We start from the raw sequence: 15271 nt of genomic DNA, 5'->3' as shown, positions 1-15271 counted from the left end.
AGGTCTATGTGACCTCATCAACAGGTTCGATGGAAAATAAACATTATAGTGGGACCTAAGAAGATTTCAACAATGGGCATTCAATCCCAACTGCGTGGTCCAATTGAGATTTGGATCCCGTCATTTCAAGGATCGTGCCTTAAAATGAACCTGAAAATTTGTGGACGGCATGGATACACTACACATAAATCAAGGTGGGTCCCACGTAACAAAACAGTGCGTGTGCACTGTGCTGCGTGCACTGTAAAGTATAAAAAAATAAGTGCGTGGCTATTTCATTTTTTCTAAAGGGAAAATGAATAGACAAGAGAGAGGGAAACTGAAAAGAAATGAGGGAAAGAAGAGAGGGGACCGAAAAGAGAGAGAGAGAGAGAGAGAGAGAGAGAGAGAGAGACGGAAAGAAAGAAGAAGAAGGGCAGCAGCTGCTGCCACCGCAACCGCAGCAACACCGCAGCCCAAAAAGAAGAAGAAGAAGAAAGCTATGTTTTTGTTTTTCGTTTTTTTCCATTTTCTTTAGGGTTATAGCCCGTAACACTTATTACGGTACCGTAACGGCCATTACAAACCCAAAAAATAGAGGTGTCCCGTTTCAGGGCCGTATCAGGTGACAATATCAACCGTTACCATTACATATCGGCCATTACAGCCAATACGTAACCGATTTTGAATACATTGATGTAAATCCTTCAAGAATCAGTAATGTGTTTCTTGTAATGATAAAAATCAACAGGACGAAATTCTAAATTTCTATAAGCATATACTCCTACCTGTAGAATTCTTGATTCCAACTGCTTCCGCTTCACAGTTCTAACACCTTCATCAAAATAGATAGCTTCTGTGTCATACCTGCAAAAGGAAGAATAAAATCAACTTGTTATCGAAAAACAACTGATTCAAGATTCAAAGGAAAAAATTACGCTGTAAGAAAGTTTCTTAAAAATGAGACCATTAATTTAATGAAGCTTTAGATAGTATGAGACTAGTGTAATCTAAAACAAACCACTAGAGCCAGTTTGAGCGTACCTATAACTGATGGCAGACCCATGCTTCCATCCTAAGAATGCGAATGCAATGATACTGAGTCCAGCCCATTATTATTACATTCTCATCTTGGGGAGGACTTTGCCAATATGAGCATTTGGAGCATCCAGCTATCTTCATTTGGTAAGATGCCCCAAACAACTTCCTCTCAACAAAATCCACATGGGTCATGCCTCAGTCTCTTCAATTCTCATTCTGGAGTACATCTAGACAGGCTCTTGGCTGGCTAAGATATTAGACCCAGGACTGATCAGAGATGGAATCCAAATAAACAGATTTACAAAAGAAAAACTAGTGAACATGCAGATGTAGGCATTCATGAACCTGAAGCAACAAGAAAAGCTCTTTTATTGTCTATTAGACCCTCATGAATTTGACTTAAGGAATAAGAATTTCATTCAAACTTATACAAGTTATGATGAATTGGCAAGCAGAGACTACATGCTATGACATGCCGCAGTAAACAAAAGTTCCTACCGAGACCTGCATCATAGAAACTGAATATTTATTTCTATTTTATCAACAGAAGAAGATGCTCACTCTGATAGACAAGTTGTTAGGATTGCACTGAGCTTCTTCCCAAAGCCTGGAACTGGGCCAGATTGTACAGCTTCTTCCACCTGAAGCCATTCCTGCAATATTCTCAAACATATTTCATGGTTAATAACTATTTTGTTGTGAAATAATCACAAGTTATAAACCATAGTTGATGAACGTGGAGTACCTCATTCAAAGTTAAACTAGCATGCCTTTCATTAGCAATTTCTTCACAACGTACAGTAGCAACCATAACCTACAAACAGAATGCATGGAAAATAAATAAATAAATTTTGAAGTCAGTACACCAAGACAACCCACATCTTTTAATGGTGGCTTCCAACAGGGATATTGATTATATTGTCACCTTGTGGGCAGGAAGGTCAAGGTCTTTGTTTTCCTTGATTGTCTTCCAGATTTGTTGCGCACTAAAAGAAAATCCTGAAGCAGGAACAACAGCTCGCCGATCTCCAGCAAGACCACCAGGAGCAATGGAATGAAAAAATCGCTGCCTTAAACTTGCTACCTTCATTGATTATCAAAGTAGAGTTGAAACTGATGAGTCCATCTCGAAAGAGGTAATTTAGACAACAAACAATAATAATTGATAGAAGACTATTTCTATGATGAATACGGGGGGCTGCGATATTATCTCCCAAGGTGAAAAACAAAGCCTAATAAAAGTTCGGAGAAAATATACAGACACTAAGGCCAGCCAAGAGTTGGATTTCAAATCCTACTCTCCTCACAGGCATACAGGATCCAGTCCATCCATCAGGTGGGCTCCACCATGTACATGCTGTCTCCTGAATACCAGCTAGGTCCTGTCAGCAGGTGAGGCAAATTTGGCGTGTCTAATGTGGACTGCAAAACATTTTTTTCTAGTCCATTTTCTCACACGCTTGTGGGCACACTTGCACGTCAAATGCGGTTGGTCATTTTTTCTAGTCCATTTCCCCATGCATTTGTGGCCTACCTGATTCACCCAAAGAATGCCAAGATATCACACACATTGGCATGTGTGAATTGTGAAGAATAGGATTCAAGGTGCTACTATCACAAGTGGCCTTCGATTTCTTTGCAATGACGATATCCTACTTGTATATCTTACCTGCTCTTTAAATTGCTCTTCCTTCTCCTCATAGCTGGAAAGAGCCACAACTTCCACCTGAACATTTAAACAGTAATAACAAAATTAAGAAATGGTACTTGCAGTAGCATTTCTGCGCAAAAAGCAAAAGACAGCTGATATCTTACATTGAAAAATTCACTGAGGGGAGTTTCCTTGTGAGCTTGTGGTTTGAGAACACTGTTCCATATCTAAAACATAAATATTACAAAAAGAAACACCATTAGAAACTCACTGCGACCATTGATACAAATTTTTTTTAAAAATTTAATTAATTACATCAAGTACCTTCTGGATATCTTCCCTCAGAATAGGTTCCAAATTTTCTAATGGGGTCTGTGCAAACAAAAGAAAACACAAAAAAGCACGAATTACAACAGAATTTGTTGATAAAGGGGGGGAAAAAAAAAAGCTCCACTACACCTCTCAATAAGTGTAGGAGTTGGACTGCACCTTGGATTTATCACGTATGACAAAAAGCAAAGTTGTTTTACGAGGACTAAACAACCGCAACATGACCTGTTGTGAAAAGAAAGAAAAAAATCACATAAATGTGAATGTTTGAATTTCCAAATGTAATAACAGCTTACACAAATATACGCGGAAAATTACCTGGAAAACGGTCTTAAGAAGAGGCTTGTTTGCAGCCTGTTCCCGGCCAATATCATGGCACCACCTAAAATGAAAAGGTGCATTGTAGAGAAATTACATGTAAAAACTGGAAACGTCTTGATTTTAAAAATAAATAAATAAATAAATAAAGGTTAACTTGTGAGAATCTAAGAAAGAATCGTTAGATGAATAAGCTTACATATTTATAAGCACTATATCTGAAACTGCAAGAGCAAAAAGAGCACTCTGTTTCTCGAAGGCAGTATCATCCTGAAAATTAAGATAAAGAAATCAAAGCAGTCAATGCAGCATTAGTTCGACTCTCAGAAAAAATAGTGCAACTGTGCTAAAAAAAGATCAAATCCTTTGTAATTTTTTGGGCGAAAATAGGAAGACAACAGCCATGGCCAATTCCAAGAGTTAAGGTAAAAGAATGGTTGATGTCTGGTGGGCAGCCGATCATAAAACTTCAACCTTCCACCAATCTAATGATTTAAAAGTCAACCCCAATATGCTTGGCAAAGACTAAGATGATTATGATGATGATAATGAACGTGTTTTCTCTGCAATGTTGATCACAATGTTCGAAAAGACTGCCATCCTTCTAAATTCAGCAAAAATTAATAGTAAGCACTAACACATACTGTCTATACATTGTAAATAGGTTTATTCTAAAATGAGAAGTACAGGAGCAAGATAAAGATTGTGAACTGATTATTATTGGAGGTTTTGAACAAATGAGAATGCATTCAAAAAATAACCTGCCACTTGGACTACAAACATCAACCATCAACATCATCATCTAAGCCTTATCCCAATTAATTGGGGTCAGGTACATGAATCTTGTTCCGCCATTCCACCCTATCAAGGACCATAACTTCAGCTAGACCATAGGTCATCACTCATCAAGTCTTTTCTTACTACCTCCACACACAATTGAGAGAATCAAAGGGATTCTATCTAAATGGAGGAATCGCCACCTCTCCCTTGGAAGGAGGTTAACTCTCATCAAATCGGCTTTCTCTAACACGCCGCTTTACTTCATGTCCCTATTCAAATGCCCATCCCAAGTTTGGATAAGACTGGACGAGCTTAGGAGAGATTTTCTTTGGAAATGCGTCGAAGACAAACAAATTCCATCTCTTGAGGTGGGAGGAAGTGTGCAAACCGTTGAATGAGAGAGGGGCTGGTTTGAAGGATATCTGTAGCATGAACAACGCGCTTCTTGGTAAATGGCTTTGGAGATTCGGCACAGAGGAAGGGCATTTTTGGAGAGAAGTGATCGCTTCCAAATATGGGCTTCAATTGGGAGCATGGGAAAATCAAGGAATCCTCCCTATATAGGGCATCTAACACTTGGAGGTCAATCTTGTCTCTCAAGTGTTAGATGCCCTATATGGTGCGGTGATGCTCCCATATAAGGCATCTATATAGGGAGGAAAATCAAGGAATCCTCCCTATATGGATGCCCCTATAGGAATCCTCCCTATACGGGACTCGAGTAAGATTTTGGAACAACATGTGGTGCGGTGATGCTCCTCTAGAACAACTCTTCCCCAATTTGGCTCGTATTGCTTCTTCACCAAACATTACTGTGGCGGAATGTTTCTCCATGAATGGGTCAAATGTTATTTGGACTCCCCCGTGTCAAAGGGATTTGCCAGACCACAAGAAGGAGGAATTCCTTGGTCTTCTCGACATGCTCCACCTTGTCTTGCCAACAGGTGATAAGGACGAGATGATTTGGATTGTGAATAGCTCCGGGCGGTTTTCAGTGAAATACTTTTATAACATGATTCGACCCCAGATAGTGGGAGGGGATGGTGGGCAGTGGGCATGCCTTTCACTTTTGGCACTACCCGATGTCCCCATTCCCCCTAAAGTTGTGGTGTTCACTTGGCTTGTGGGAAGGAAAAAAGTCCTCATGATAGACAATCTTCAAAAGCGGGTGATGGTTAATCCAAACAAACGTTACCTACGCAAACAAGATGAGGAGACTATCGACCACCTTTTTATTTCCTGCCCCTTCACAGCCAAGATTTGGTTGCATGTCCTCTCATCCCTCAACCCATCTTGGATTATCCCAAACGATGTTAGGGATCTTCTTTAGGCTTGGCATAGGGAGGCTTCAATGCAAAGGAGCTTGTTGGCACATTTCTCTTCCAGCAATTTGATGGGCGACTTGGGCAAAAAGGAATAGACGATGTTTCCAAAACATAGCCCTTTAATTGAGACAATGATAGACAACGTCTCGGCACTTATTTCTAACTAGATCTCTCTTATTAAGAGTCGGGGTTAACGCCCATGTCTTTTTCTTTGTTTCCGCTTTTCCCTTTGTGTTCTTTCCCCTCCGGTTTTTGCCGGTGGGCCTTTAATAAAATTATGTTACTCTTTAAAAAAAAAATCTAAAATAAATTAATATGCAGTTAACAATTTCCACTCATAGATGTTGTCTGCTGCTCAAAAATATGATTATGTAGCTCTTTCCAAATTGCAATATCCGTGTAGCTTTGAACATTGTGCTTTTCTCTAGCAGCACTTCACATATCATAGCATCACTCTTCATTAATCCTTTATGCGGAGTGGTTTTCAGTCTGACACTATCAAAAAGAATACAAGGATTTATCATGCATATCAAATCCATTACATGTTCTTCTACAAGGTCAGCATGCTTTGAGGAGATCTTTAGATTTAGTAAATCCCTATATATTTCAGGCAAAACAGGCAACATGTAACACTAATGCCTTAAGAAGTGACAATGCGATTTCATAAAGCCATCTAGAAATATTAATAAAGCACGAGGACATTTATAATAAAAAAGGAGAATCAAGTCCAGTTGTATAAAATTTTGGAAAAGCACCTCTCCTCGCTCCCTCCCATCTGTACCCTCCAGATCCATGACGAGCGTACATGGTTCAATATCAACACACTTTGCCAACCAAATGCCTTTTGTAGTTTGAGACCTGAAAATAAAGGTGCATATCATCATTTTCGAACATTCAGAAAGGTCAAATCAAGCATAACTAGAGAAAGCAAAGAACAGAGAAACTTGGAAGCAATATGAAACTTACCTCCCCTTAAAAGCATCCATCTCCCTGAAGTTGGTGCGAAATAGATGGTTCAAGAGAGTGCTCTTTCCTGCTCAAAATGATAACAGATGTCATGAAACTCTTTTACAGTAACCAACCACTGATTGATTTATAAAATAAACTGCAGCTTTTTTATTTATGCATGAAGAAAGACACCCTAGTTTGGTGCTTTGAGAAAGAGTCTAACTGTAATAAAGAACTTCAAACATAGTTATGGTTACTCATAAAGCAGACATAATACTAACTTGGTGAATGGACATCACAAACATTTCAATGACATCTCCTTCCACCGAGCACAAAATGGATAGGTAAAGAGCAACTTAGCACTGGAAAGCAACATCTTTTTAACAATCCAATGATTAGTGAGGCTACCACGTATAATTTCAACCTTTCTTAATACCAGCCATTCATCGACTTCGCACATGGCATACTGACGCATGGATGAACATGATGAGGTCGATCACCGTCTTCCTCAAGGATAACTACTTCAAATGCTTCTCTAGACTCCTCACAGAGACTTCTCGAATCAACGAGGAAAAAGCAAGAAAATAGAAATAATATTCTAGAAAATTCGTACATTGATTGATTGATTGAAATAAATGAGTCTGCAACCCTCTAAATAAGGATACCAAGCCTTGGAAGAAGTTTCGGAATTAAACTACCACTAAAACTCCCTAAAATTCGTAACTTACTATAAATTGTAAATTTACTATTTATAGTATGTGTCTAATGTGGCTTAACCACGTTATTCTCCTAATTTTTCTAAACACTTTTCATGTTGGGCACAACTCCTAAAGCTCAAAGGATGAAGAGTTATAATCAAACTAAAACTTATTATAAATAGTAAAAACGGAAATAAAATGGATTTTCGACCATCAATCTGATGGAATCTCGCAAATTCGAGGTGGGCAACCCAGCCGGGTTGGTTGGCTAAAGTAGCTTCTCCTACCACAAAATTATATATGGTACTTCGAGTATCTCATTCCAGTTTGCGAGATATGCATGTTTTAACTTTTAAGGTTCTGACGGTCTTGATGACTTCCACCTCCGATCGGACCTTCTCTAGTCCATCTTAGACATGAAAGTGTCCGTAGCACGCTCTATATCAACCCCCTTCACTTCAAAAGAACTCGTCCTCGAGTTACTCAAGGGACTTGGCTCATGATTCTAAAATAACTTCTGATGCCGATGTTTATTAGCCCTTATCTTGTACTTGGCATTAGACTCTTGAGCTAACAAATATGGATCAGTTTCTTCACTTGCCAATGCAGAATCTCATGTTCTTCCTGATAATGTGGGCAATTAAGCAGACTTGCCCCTGAGACAAGATCAATGTGGTTTTATATATCTCATATGGGAGGCAATTTATTAGGAAGTTCATTGAGCACAATCGCCTTGAACTTCTGCAACACTGGTTTCAAATCCTCTGGAATGTTCACAAGCTCTATATATTTTTCCTTTTCAACTAATGCATTTACATCTCCCATCTCCTCATATTGTTTAACGAAATCATATTTGCTTATGAGAGATTGTCCCTCCACTTTAGAAGTCTAAGGTTGGTTCTCCGTTCTCGTAGGGACAAGGATAATCTTTTTACCATCTTTAATAAATATAAAAATGGTATCCCGACCTCTATGCGTAGCATCGATATTATATTGCTATGGTCAACCAAGTAACATGAGGTAAACTTCCATGTCGACTATGTCACATTACTTCGTCCTTACAATATTTACCAATGGAAAATGATATACGACATCGTTCAATTACCTCTGTTTTGTTGACCTCCTTAATCCATCCAATCGTGTACGGAGATGGGTGCCTTTCTATTTTCAGTTGTAGTTTTTCCACCATTCTTTTCGACACGAAATTATCATCGCTCCTAACATCGATGATCGCATGGCAGACTTTTTGGTATACAGTGCACCTTGTTCGAAAGATGTTGTGCCGTTGTAATTTTATCTTTACCTTTGGCATGAACAATGGCTTCCTCATGTTCACAGTGGTGGCGTGCGATTCACCATTATCGGTTGGTGCTCTGCAGAAATTAGGGTTGTTTTGTACAACAACCACAGGCGATTAAGCATCACCTTAGGCTTGGGGCAGAATTAGCGCATGGCAATACGGTCGAGGGTTGCCTGTAGCCCTTGTATAGTCAACTGACTCTCCCAATGGAAAGCTTCCATTCTTTCCAAAAGATAACGAATCCCTGGATCACCGTCCACAGGATTTTGGTCCATACCTTCGTTGTTTGACATCGTCCCGAGGGGAGTCATCACCTTAATACCAATTGACACAGGGAAGGACGTGAGGTGGTCGATCACCGTCTTCCTCAAGAATAACTACTTCGAATCCATGAAGCTTCTCTGGACTCCTCATAGAGAATTCTCGAATCCACGAGGAAAAAAGCAAGAAAATAGAAATAATATTCTAGAAAATTTATAAATTGATTGATTGATTGAAATAAACGAGTCTACACCCTTTAAATAGGGATACCAAGCCTTAGAAGAAGTTTCGGAATTAAACTACAACTAAAACTCCATATAATTCGTAACTTACTATAAATTGCAAATTTACTGTTTATAGTAAGTGTCCTATGTGGCTTAACCACGTTATTCTCCTAACTTTTCTAAACACTTTTCATGTTGGGCACAACTCTTAAAGCTCATTGGATGAAGAGTTATAATCAAACTAAAACTTACTATAAATAGTAAAAACGGAAATAAAATGGATTTTCGACCGTCGATCTGATGGAATCTCGCAAATTCAGTGTGGGCAACCCGGCATAGCCGGATTGGTTGGCTAAAGTAGCTTCTCCTACCCCAAAATCATATATGGTACATCGTGAAACTCATTCCGATTTGCGAGATATGCATGTTTTAAGGTTTTGACGGTCGTGATGACTTCCACCTCCGATCGGGCCTTCTCTGGTCCATCTTAGACATGAAAGTGTCCGCAACCCGCTCTACATCACATACACATACATCAATGCAGACACCCCAAATCAGGGGGCCCAATGTGGATGTCGCATAGCCCAAAAATACACTGATCAGATGATCTTAACCATCTTATAACAGCTACCCATTTAGACAGTGACAGTTTCTCTTCAACCATCCATTGGATGACAACCAACTGGACGGCTAGGATTGGCCAATTGATGTGGTTTTTAAATATGCTCCATCAACATTGGGCTAGGTGATATCAGCAAAAAATTTCACTTGATGAAATGGAAGGATGTATGTAGGCGTACAGCAGATGGAGGGGCCGGATTAAGGGACCTCAAGACCATGAATTAGGCTTTATTAGGCAAATGGATCTAGAGATTGGGGGCGGAAAGGGGCAGTTTTTGGAATGAAGTCATTAAGCATAAATATGGGATGGCGATTGGGGGTTGGTGGACTAAAGACTCCTCCAATTATAGGGCGTCTGCTATATGGAAGGATATTCTAAAATCCAAAAGGGAGGTGCTCAGCCGCATTAGCTTTAAGCAAGGTAATGGGGCGAACATCCGGTTTTGAGAAGATAACTGGGTGGGGGACAGCCTTCTCAAAGACAGATTCCCGCATATTTTCGCTCTCGCCCCAGCCAAATCAGTTTCCGTGATGGATTGCTATGAGATAGCTGGCAGCAACACCGTGTGGAGCATCGCTTGCAGGCACAATTTACAAGATTGGGAGGTTTTGGAATACGCCGAGTTGTTGGAGTGCATCTCTGTTTGCATTCCTTCCATTTCGACCCCAGACAAGCTGGTTTGGAAGCTGTGCAAGTCGGGCTGTTTCTCGGTATCCTCTTTCTACTCTCTCATCTCTTCTATCAGATCTCAAAATCAGGCCAGAGGGGAGGGATTTTTATGGAAATATGTTGTCCCGCCCGGAATTGCAGTTTTTGGCTGGTTGGCGGGGAATAGGAAGATCCTGACCATCGACAATCTCCAGAAAAGAGGGATGACCCTTCCTAATATGTGCTTGTGTTGTATGCGTCAGGAGGAATATGTGGATCACTTGCTAGAACATTGTTCTTTTCTCTCTCAGATCTGGGCCAATTTCTTACGATGTTTCAATATTAGCTTTTGTTTCCCTGAGAAGGTGTATTCTCTTTTGCAAGCGTGGCACGGGGTGTATATCAGCAAAGAGAAAACCAAGATCTGGAGAATGGCGGTGCTTGCCATCTGGTAGTTCGTCTGGGAGGAGTGCAACAATAGACGTTTCAGGGATGTTGCCCATTCCGCTCAGTTCGTGGCCTCCAAGTCAAAGAAGGCCCTGATAGAGTGGGCCACGCAGGTTGATGTGCTGAAGAACGCAGATTTGCGGTTTTTAGGGATGTGATCTGAGTTTGTTCTGATCTGCTATCTCAGCGGATCTTTCATCCTCAGTTTTTGTTTCTGTTTTTTTTATTATTTTTTTTAGTGGCTCTGTTTTTTCTTGTTTTTCTGTTTTTTGTTCTTCTTTGTTCCTGTTTCCTTTCGTTTAATGAAATTTTCGTTCATCTTTCAAAAAAACATTGGGGCCCATGATTTCAAATGGCCTAGATTCATTTGCATTTATGCCACGTCTATGGTGGATAAGTGACCAATATTAAAATAAAAAAATAAAAAATAAAAACTACCCAAAAACACAGAAAGTAGTCATGCCCATCCATAACATCCATCCACACCACAAAGCAAACAATACTGAAAGGAAAAAAAAAAAAAAAAAAAAACAGAAGAAGAAACAATTGCTTTGACCAATTCCTTGATAACTTATAAGGAACTGATGGAAGATTTTCAGAATTAGTGGCAAACAACAATATAATTATTCCAAGTAACTCAGAATATTGTCAAAATACCAGAAAATATAGCAAAATCTTCTCAGTAGTATTCTGCTCCTCATGGAAAAGTACCAAATCACCTTAAACTAGTAGAGATGCTTAACCAAGATAAGATAACAAGGCAACAAATTGAGGGAGCTAGCCATTCATACCACTACTTTGTGGGCCCATGATAGAAACCACAGCATAGGAAAGTCCACATTCCCCAAGCTTCACAGCCTTCACAAAATTTTCAATGCCAGAGACATTAAAAGCACCATCTCCATCAATGAGGTTGGTAGAGCAGCTTTCGTCCATTCCTAGGAAAAGAAATAAACAATTGTGTTAATAAATAGTGACAAGGCTTCATAATTTTGAACGATATGTTTCTAAGATAGGTAGTGGAATTTCAAATGATATGTTTCTAAGTAAGAAATTTTGCAACTTATCATCATCATCACACCATCGTCTGTGTCAGGTCCTAGTAAGAAGTTCTTCAGATGATTTGTTTGGAAGGGACTTCAATATGATGTTCAAAGGAACACGAAGGCAGATGGCATAGCAACCGAATTTTCAGAGTCGTGAAAGGCACAAGTCGAGTTGAATAGTGGAACAGGATTCATGTAGCCATCCCCATTTAGTTGGGATAAGGTCTTGATGATGATGACAACAAAAAACACGAGTTAAGGTGAAAACATATCATACATCATGATTCAAAAGACCAAATGCGGTTGTGTCATGGGTGAGCATCAAGGATCACATGTACCAGCCAATTCCAAAACTGATATGAATGGGTATGCACCGACCATTACACACTTTATACGAGCCATATCAGTAAGAATTCTGACTAGCCACATTTTGGCAATGCATATGATACTGAGCATATTCGTTTCTCCGAAATACAGATACCTATCACCCAATACAACACGATGTGTACAATCTGATGCTTTAAGAATCATAAGCATGAAATTAACCTAAATGGACTGTCTAAATTCCTACGGCGTTCAAAATCCTAGAGCCAGATAGTCAAATGCGAGCAAAGAGCCCACTGCAATCAAGATCGGCCAAATCAATCACATATGCAGGCTTCTCAAGCATGCAAGACATCCACGGATGAAAGTATTCTGGTTTCTCGACACTAAATGAATCTGACAAATCATTTTGGTGAAAAGAAATTGGGGAAAAAAAAAACATAGCAAAGCAGATTCCAATTCAGGAATATGTTCTATCAACACCCAGAAACTGAAAGAAAAGGAACAAAAACCCATATAAAAGTAAGAACAATCAAAACCCATATAACAAAAGGCAGATTACACTCAAACCCAACAACTAAAAATCAGAATCTTAGACCAAAACATCAAAACGCAGAGCAGATTTCAAGCACATCACCACCTAAAATCTTGCTTCTTCCAGTCAAAAAAAGCTCCCAAGAAAACCTAAATCACACTCAAATTCGAAATCTCAATCACCACGTAAAAAAAAAAATCCAAAACCCAATACAATCAGTAACAATAATCAAAACTCATAACATAAAATCACCCAAAAGAAAGCAAATCAAACTCAAAACCAGTAAATTCCAAGACCAAGAAGAAGAAAATGAACAGAGAAGAAGAGGAAACGGAATCAAGGAAAGGGAAATCGAAGAATACCCATGAAAGAAGATCCGATTGGAAGGTGAGATTGAGAAAGACAGCGAGAATCGAATTGCAGGAGAGAAGAACGCGGTCGATCTAACATTGCCATCTGCTATTTCTCTCTCTCAACTTTTTAAAAAGTAAACTCCGCTGTCGAAAGAAAAAATACGGTATTCAAAGGCAATTCCGTATATCTGAAATCGAATGCATCCCGACGTATTACCATAAGATACGTCACAAATCTAGCCGTAGAATATGGACCTTTTTCGATCATCCAAACCGTTTATTTGATAGGGATCCGCAAGGATAGGCCATTATCAGAAGATATCTGGGGATGGGTTGTTTCATCTTTGATGATGAAAAGATTATGGTGATTGTTCTTGTCATGAAGGGCTTAAAATAATTTAATTGGAACCTTTAATTTATTTTAACTTTCCACCGTATACAGTGAGACTCATCATATAAACGGTTCGGATCAATGGAAGTTAACCCAGATTCAAAAGATAAAATCCCGATGTGTTGTATTTTAAGACATTGGATGTATTCGAGCGAACCTCTCTGGAGAATACTTCTACGGCCGGGGTTGTGGATGATTGGGTGAACTTGATGGGCAATGAGTGTATTCGCTCGAGTGAAATGGACGGGAGAATCACGGTACACGTCATAACATTGAACACATGTGAGAGATCTGATCCATTTATCATGTAAAGGGTTCATGGTATTATAGGCTGGAACGGGAAAAAAGAAAAAGTCTTCCACCCGTCGGATTCGGAGGGTCATGATTCGGCGCTAGGGGTCCTTTTATTAGAAGGGGGTAGAACCTGCGTTAGATATCCAGGAAATGGCACACGTGTCATATATCCCGACCATTCACCACGTAGATTATTCTGCGAGTATACCATGGCCCAAATTTAATACTGGTCCGCCGAAAGGGTGGGTCAAACTTTTATGAGAAAAATGGGCGGCTGGAGAGAAAAAGGTCCGAAGAAGGTAGAATTCAACCTTTTTTTCTTAATACTGGAATGTTCGTAGCGCGCACTACCTGGGCAACGGCCCTGATCTCTTACAACTCTCTGATATAAATGATATCGCTCGCAAGAGGCCGCTGATTGAATCATGACCGCCGTCCATATAGTATGCTGAATATTGACCGTTGGTCATATTTTATTCCGTCGGTTAAGGTTTTCGTGTACGTGCATGGCGACTGCCTGTGATGTGGACGTAAGCCAGCGATTGCATGAAGTACATCCTACCTGATGAATGGCTCAGATATTGGACGCTTGTTCCACATCGGCCAGCCCCGTACATCCCACGCGAGCGAGTGCACTTTACATTCCTCGGATGAATTCATAAAAAGAACAAAGAGATGAGGAGATTTGATACTCTGGCAGAGTATGAGCTTCCATGTGCACAGATGCATACTGCCTCGTTTCGAGTGGCACACGTATCCCACGGCCAAGAACATCCGATGCTGGGGTCCACTTAGGTGGGCCTCATGCGTTTGACCGGTAGTATCTTACCTTCCGTATGCTGTGAGCTTTGCTATGTCCACACGCGTGTATAAAGCAGGCAATGTACACGCCGCCACATACAGGTACGAGATCTAAGGCATTCCATCAGGTGGGTCCCACTACTTTCATTTTCTCGCCCAATATCAGATCGCTTGGCAAATCAGGGGACGAGGATTGGCTAGTGAACCCCGCTAGCCGTCGGTGTTCTGTGAGCCTACCATGATGTATGGGTTTTATCCCTGCTGTCTGTCCATTTTTTTCATATCATTTTATAATATAAACCCAAAGATGATGTAGATACAAGTCTCAAGTGGACCACATCACAGGAAATAGTATGGATTGAAGGTTCACCGTTAGAAACTTTTTAGGGGTCACATAAGTTTTGAATCAAGCTGATTTTTTCCCTTCATGCATTTCTGTATAACCTAATCAACAGGTTAGATGTCAAATTAACATTACAGTGGGCCTTAGGAAGATTTTGACGGTGGACATTCAAGTCCCACTGTTTTCCAATGGTGTGGTTCACTTGAGATTTAGATTTGCCTTATTTTTCTATAATTAGCTTAAAATAAATTAAAAAAATAGATGAACAGCGTGGATGAAACACATACATCATGGTGGGGCTCACAGAACATTGACTGCTGTCCACCTGACTGGAGGCAGCGTCACCGGCCAAACCGCGTCCCAAATCAGGTGGGCGCTGGTTAACAAAGTGAAGTGCGACGGAAGTATCTAGGCAGAAATTTTGGTACTTGAATTCGGTAGTAATCACTCCGGTACCACGTTGGTGTTGAAAAAACTTTTTAGGCCTCACTATTATGTATTTGTTTTATCCACACCGTCCATCCATTTTTTCAGCTTATTTTAGAGCGTGAACCTAAAAAATTAGTCAGATTCAATTCTCAGGTGGACCACATAATAAGAAACAGAATTGAT

The 15271-nt window shown here is 40.0% G+C and overlaps 1 protein-coding gene across 1 annotated transcript in view; it reads right to left on the bottom strand.

Annotated features, from left to right (window-relative positions):
- LOC131222760 (protein ROOT HAIR DEFECTIVE 3-like) overlaps nucleotides 1–12974 on the bottom strand; it is a 28494-nt gene extending 15520 nt beyond the window's left edge. Inside the window, exons 1-14 of the mRNA XM_058217946.1 lie at nucleotides 12840–12974; nucleotides 11364–11510; nucleotides 6391–6457; nucleotides 6180–6282; nucleotides 3519–3589; nucleotides 3320–3383; nucleotides 3161–3226; nucleotides 2996–3043; nucleotides 2836–2898; nucleotides 2690–2746; nucleotides 1946–2104; nucleotides 1766–1834; nucleotides 1582–1673; nucleotides 768–846 (exon numbers count right to left, since the gene is read on the bottom strand). Coding sequence (XP_058073929.1) covers nucleotides 768–846; nucleotides 1582–1673; nucleotides 1766–1834; nucleotides 1946–2104; nucleotides 2690–2746; nucleotides 2836–2898; nucleotides 2996–3043; nucleotides 3161–3226; nucleotides 3320–3383; nucleotides 3519–3589; nucleotides 6180–6282; nucleotides 6391–6457; nucleotides 11364–11510; nucleotides 12840–12933 — 1179 coding nt within the window. The 5' untranslated portion in view covers nucleotides 12934–12974. The remainder of the gene's footprint in view (nucleotides 1–767; nucleotides 847–1581; nucleotides 1674–1765; nucleotides 1835–1945; nucleotides 2105–2689; nucleotides 2747–2835; nucleotides 2899–2995; nucleotides 3044–3160; nucleotides 3227–3319; nucleotides 3384–3518; nucleotides 3590–6179; nucleotides 6283–6390; nucleotides 6458–11363; nucleotides 11511–12839) is intronic.
- Between the last annotated feature and the right edge of the window lie 2297 nt (nucleotides 12975–15271).

This window comes from Magnolia sinica, chromosome 13, assembly GCF_029962835.1.
Source record: "Magnolia sinica isolate HGM2019 chromosome 13, MsV1, whole genome shotgun sequence".
NCBI classification, from domain to species: domain Eukaryota; kingdom Viridiplantae; phylum Streptophyta; class Magnoliopsida; order Magnoliales; family Magnoliaceae; genus Magnolia; species Magnolia sinica.
Note: the sequence above shows the minus strand (reverse complement) of the source record. Positions and strands in the feature narration are given on the sequence as shown.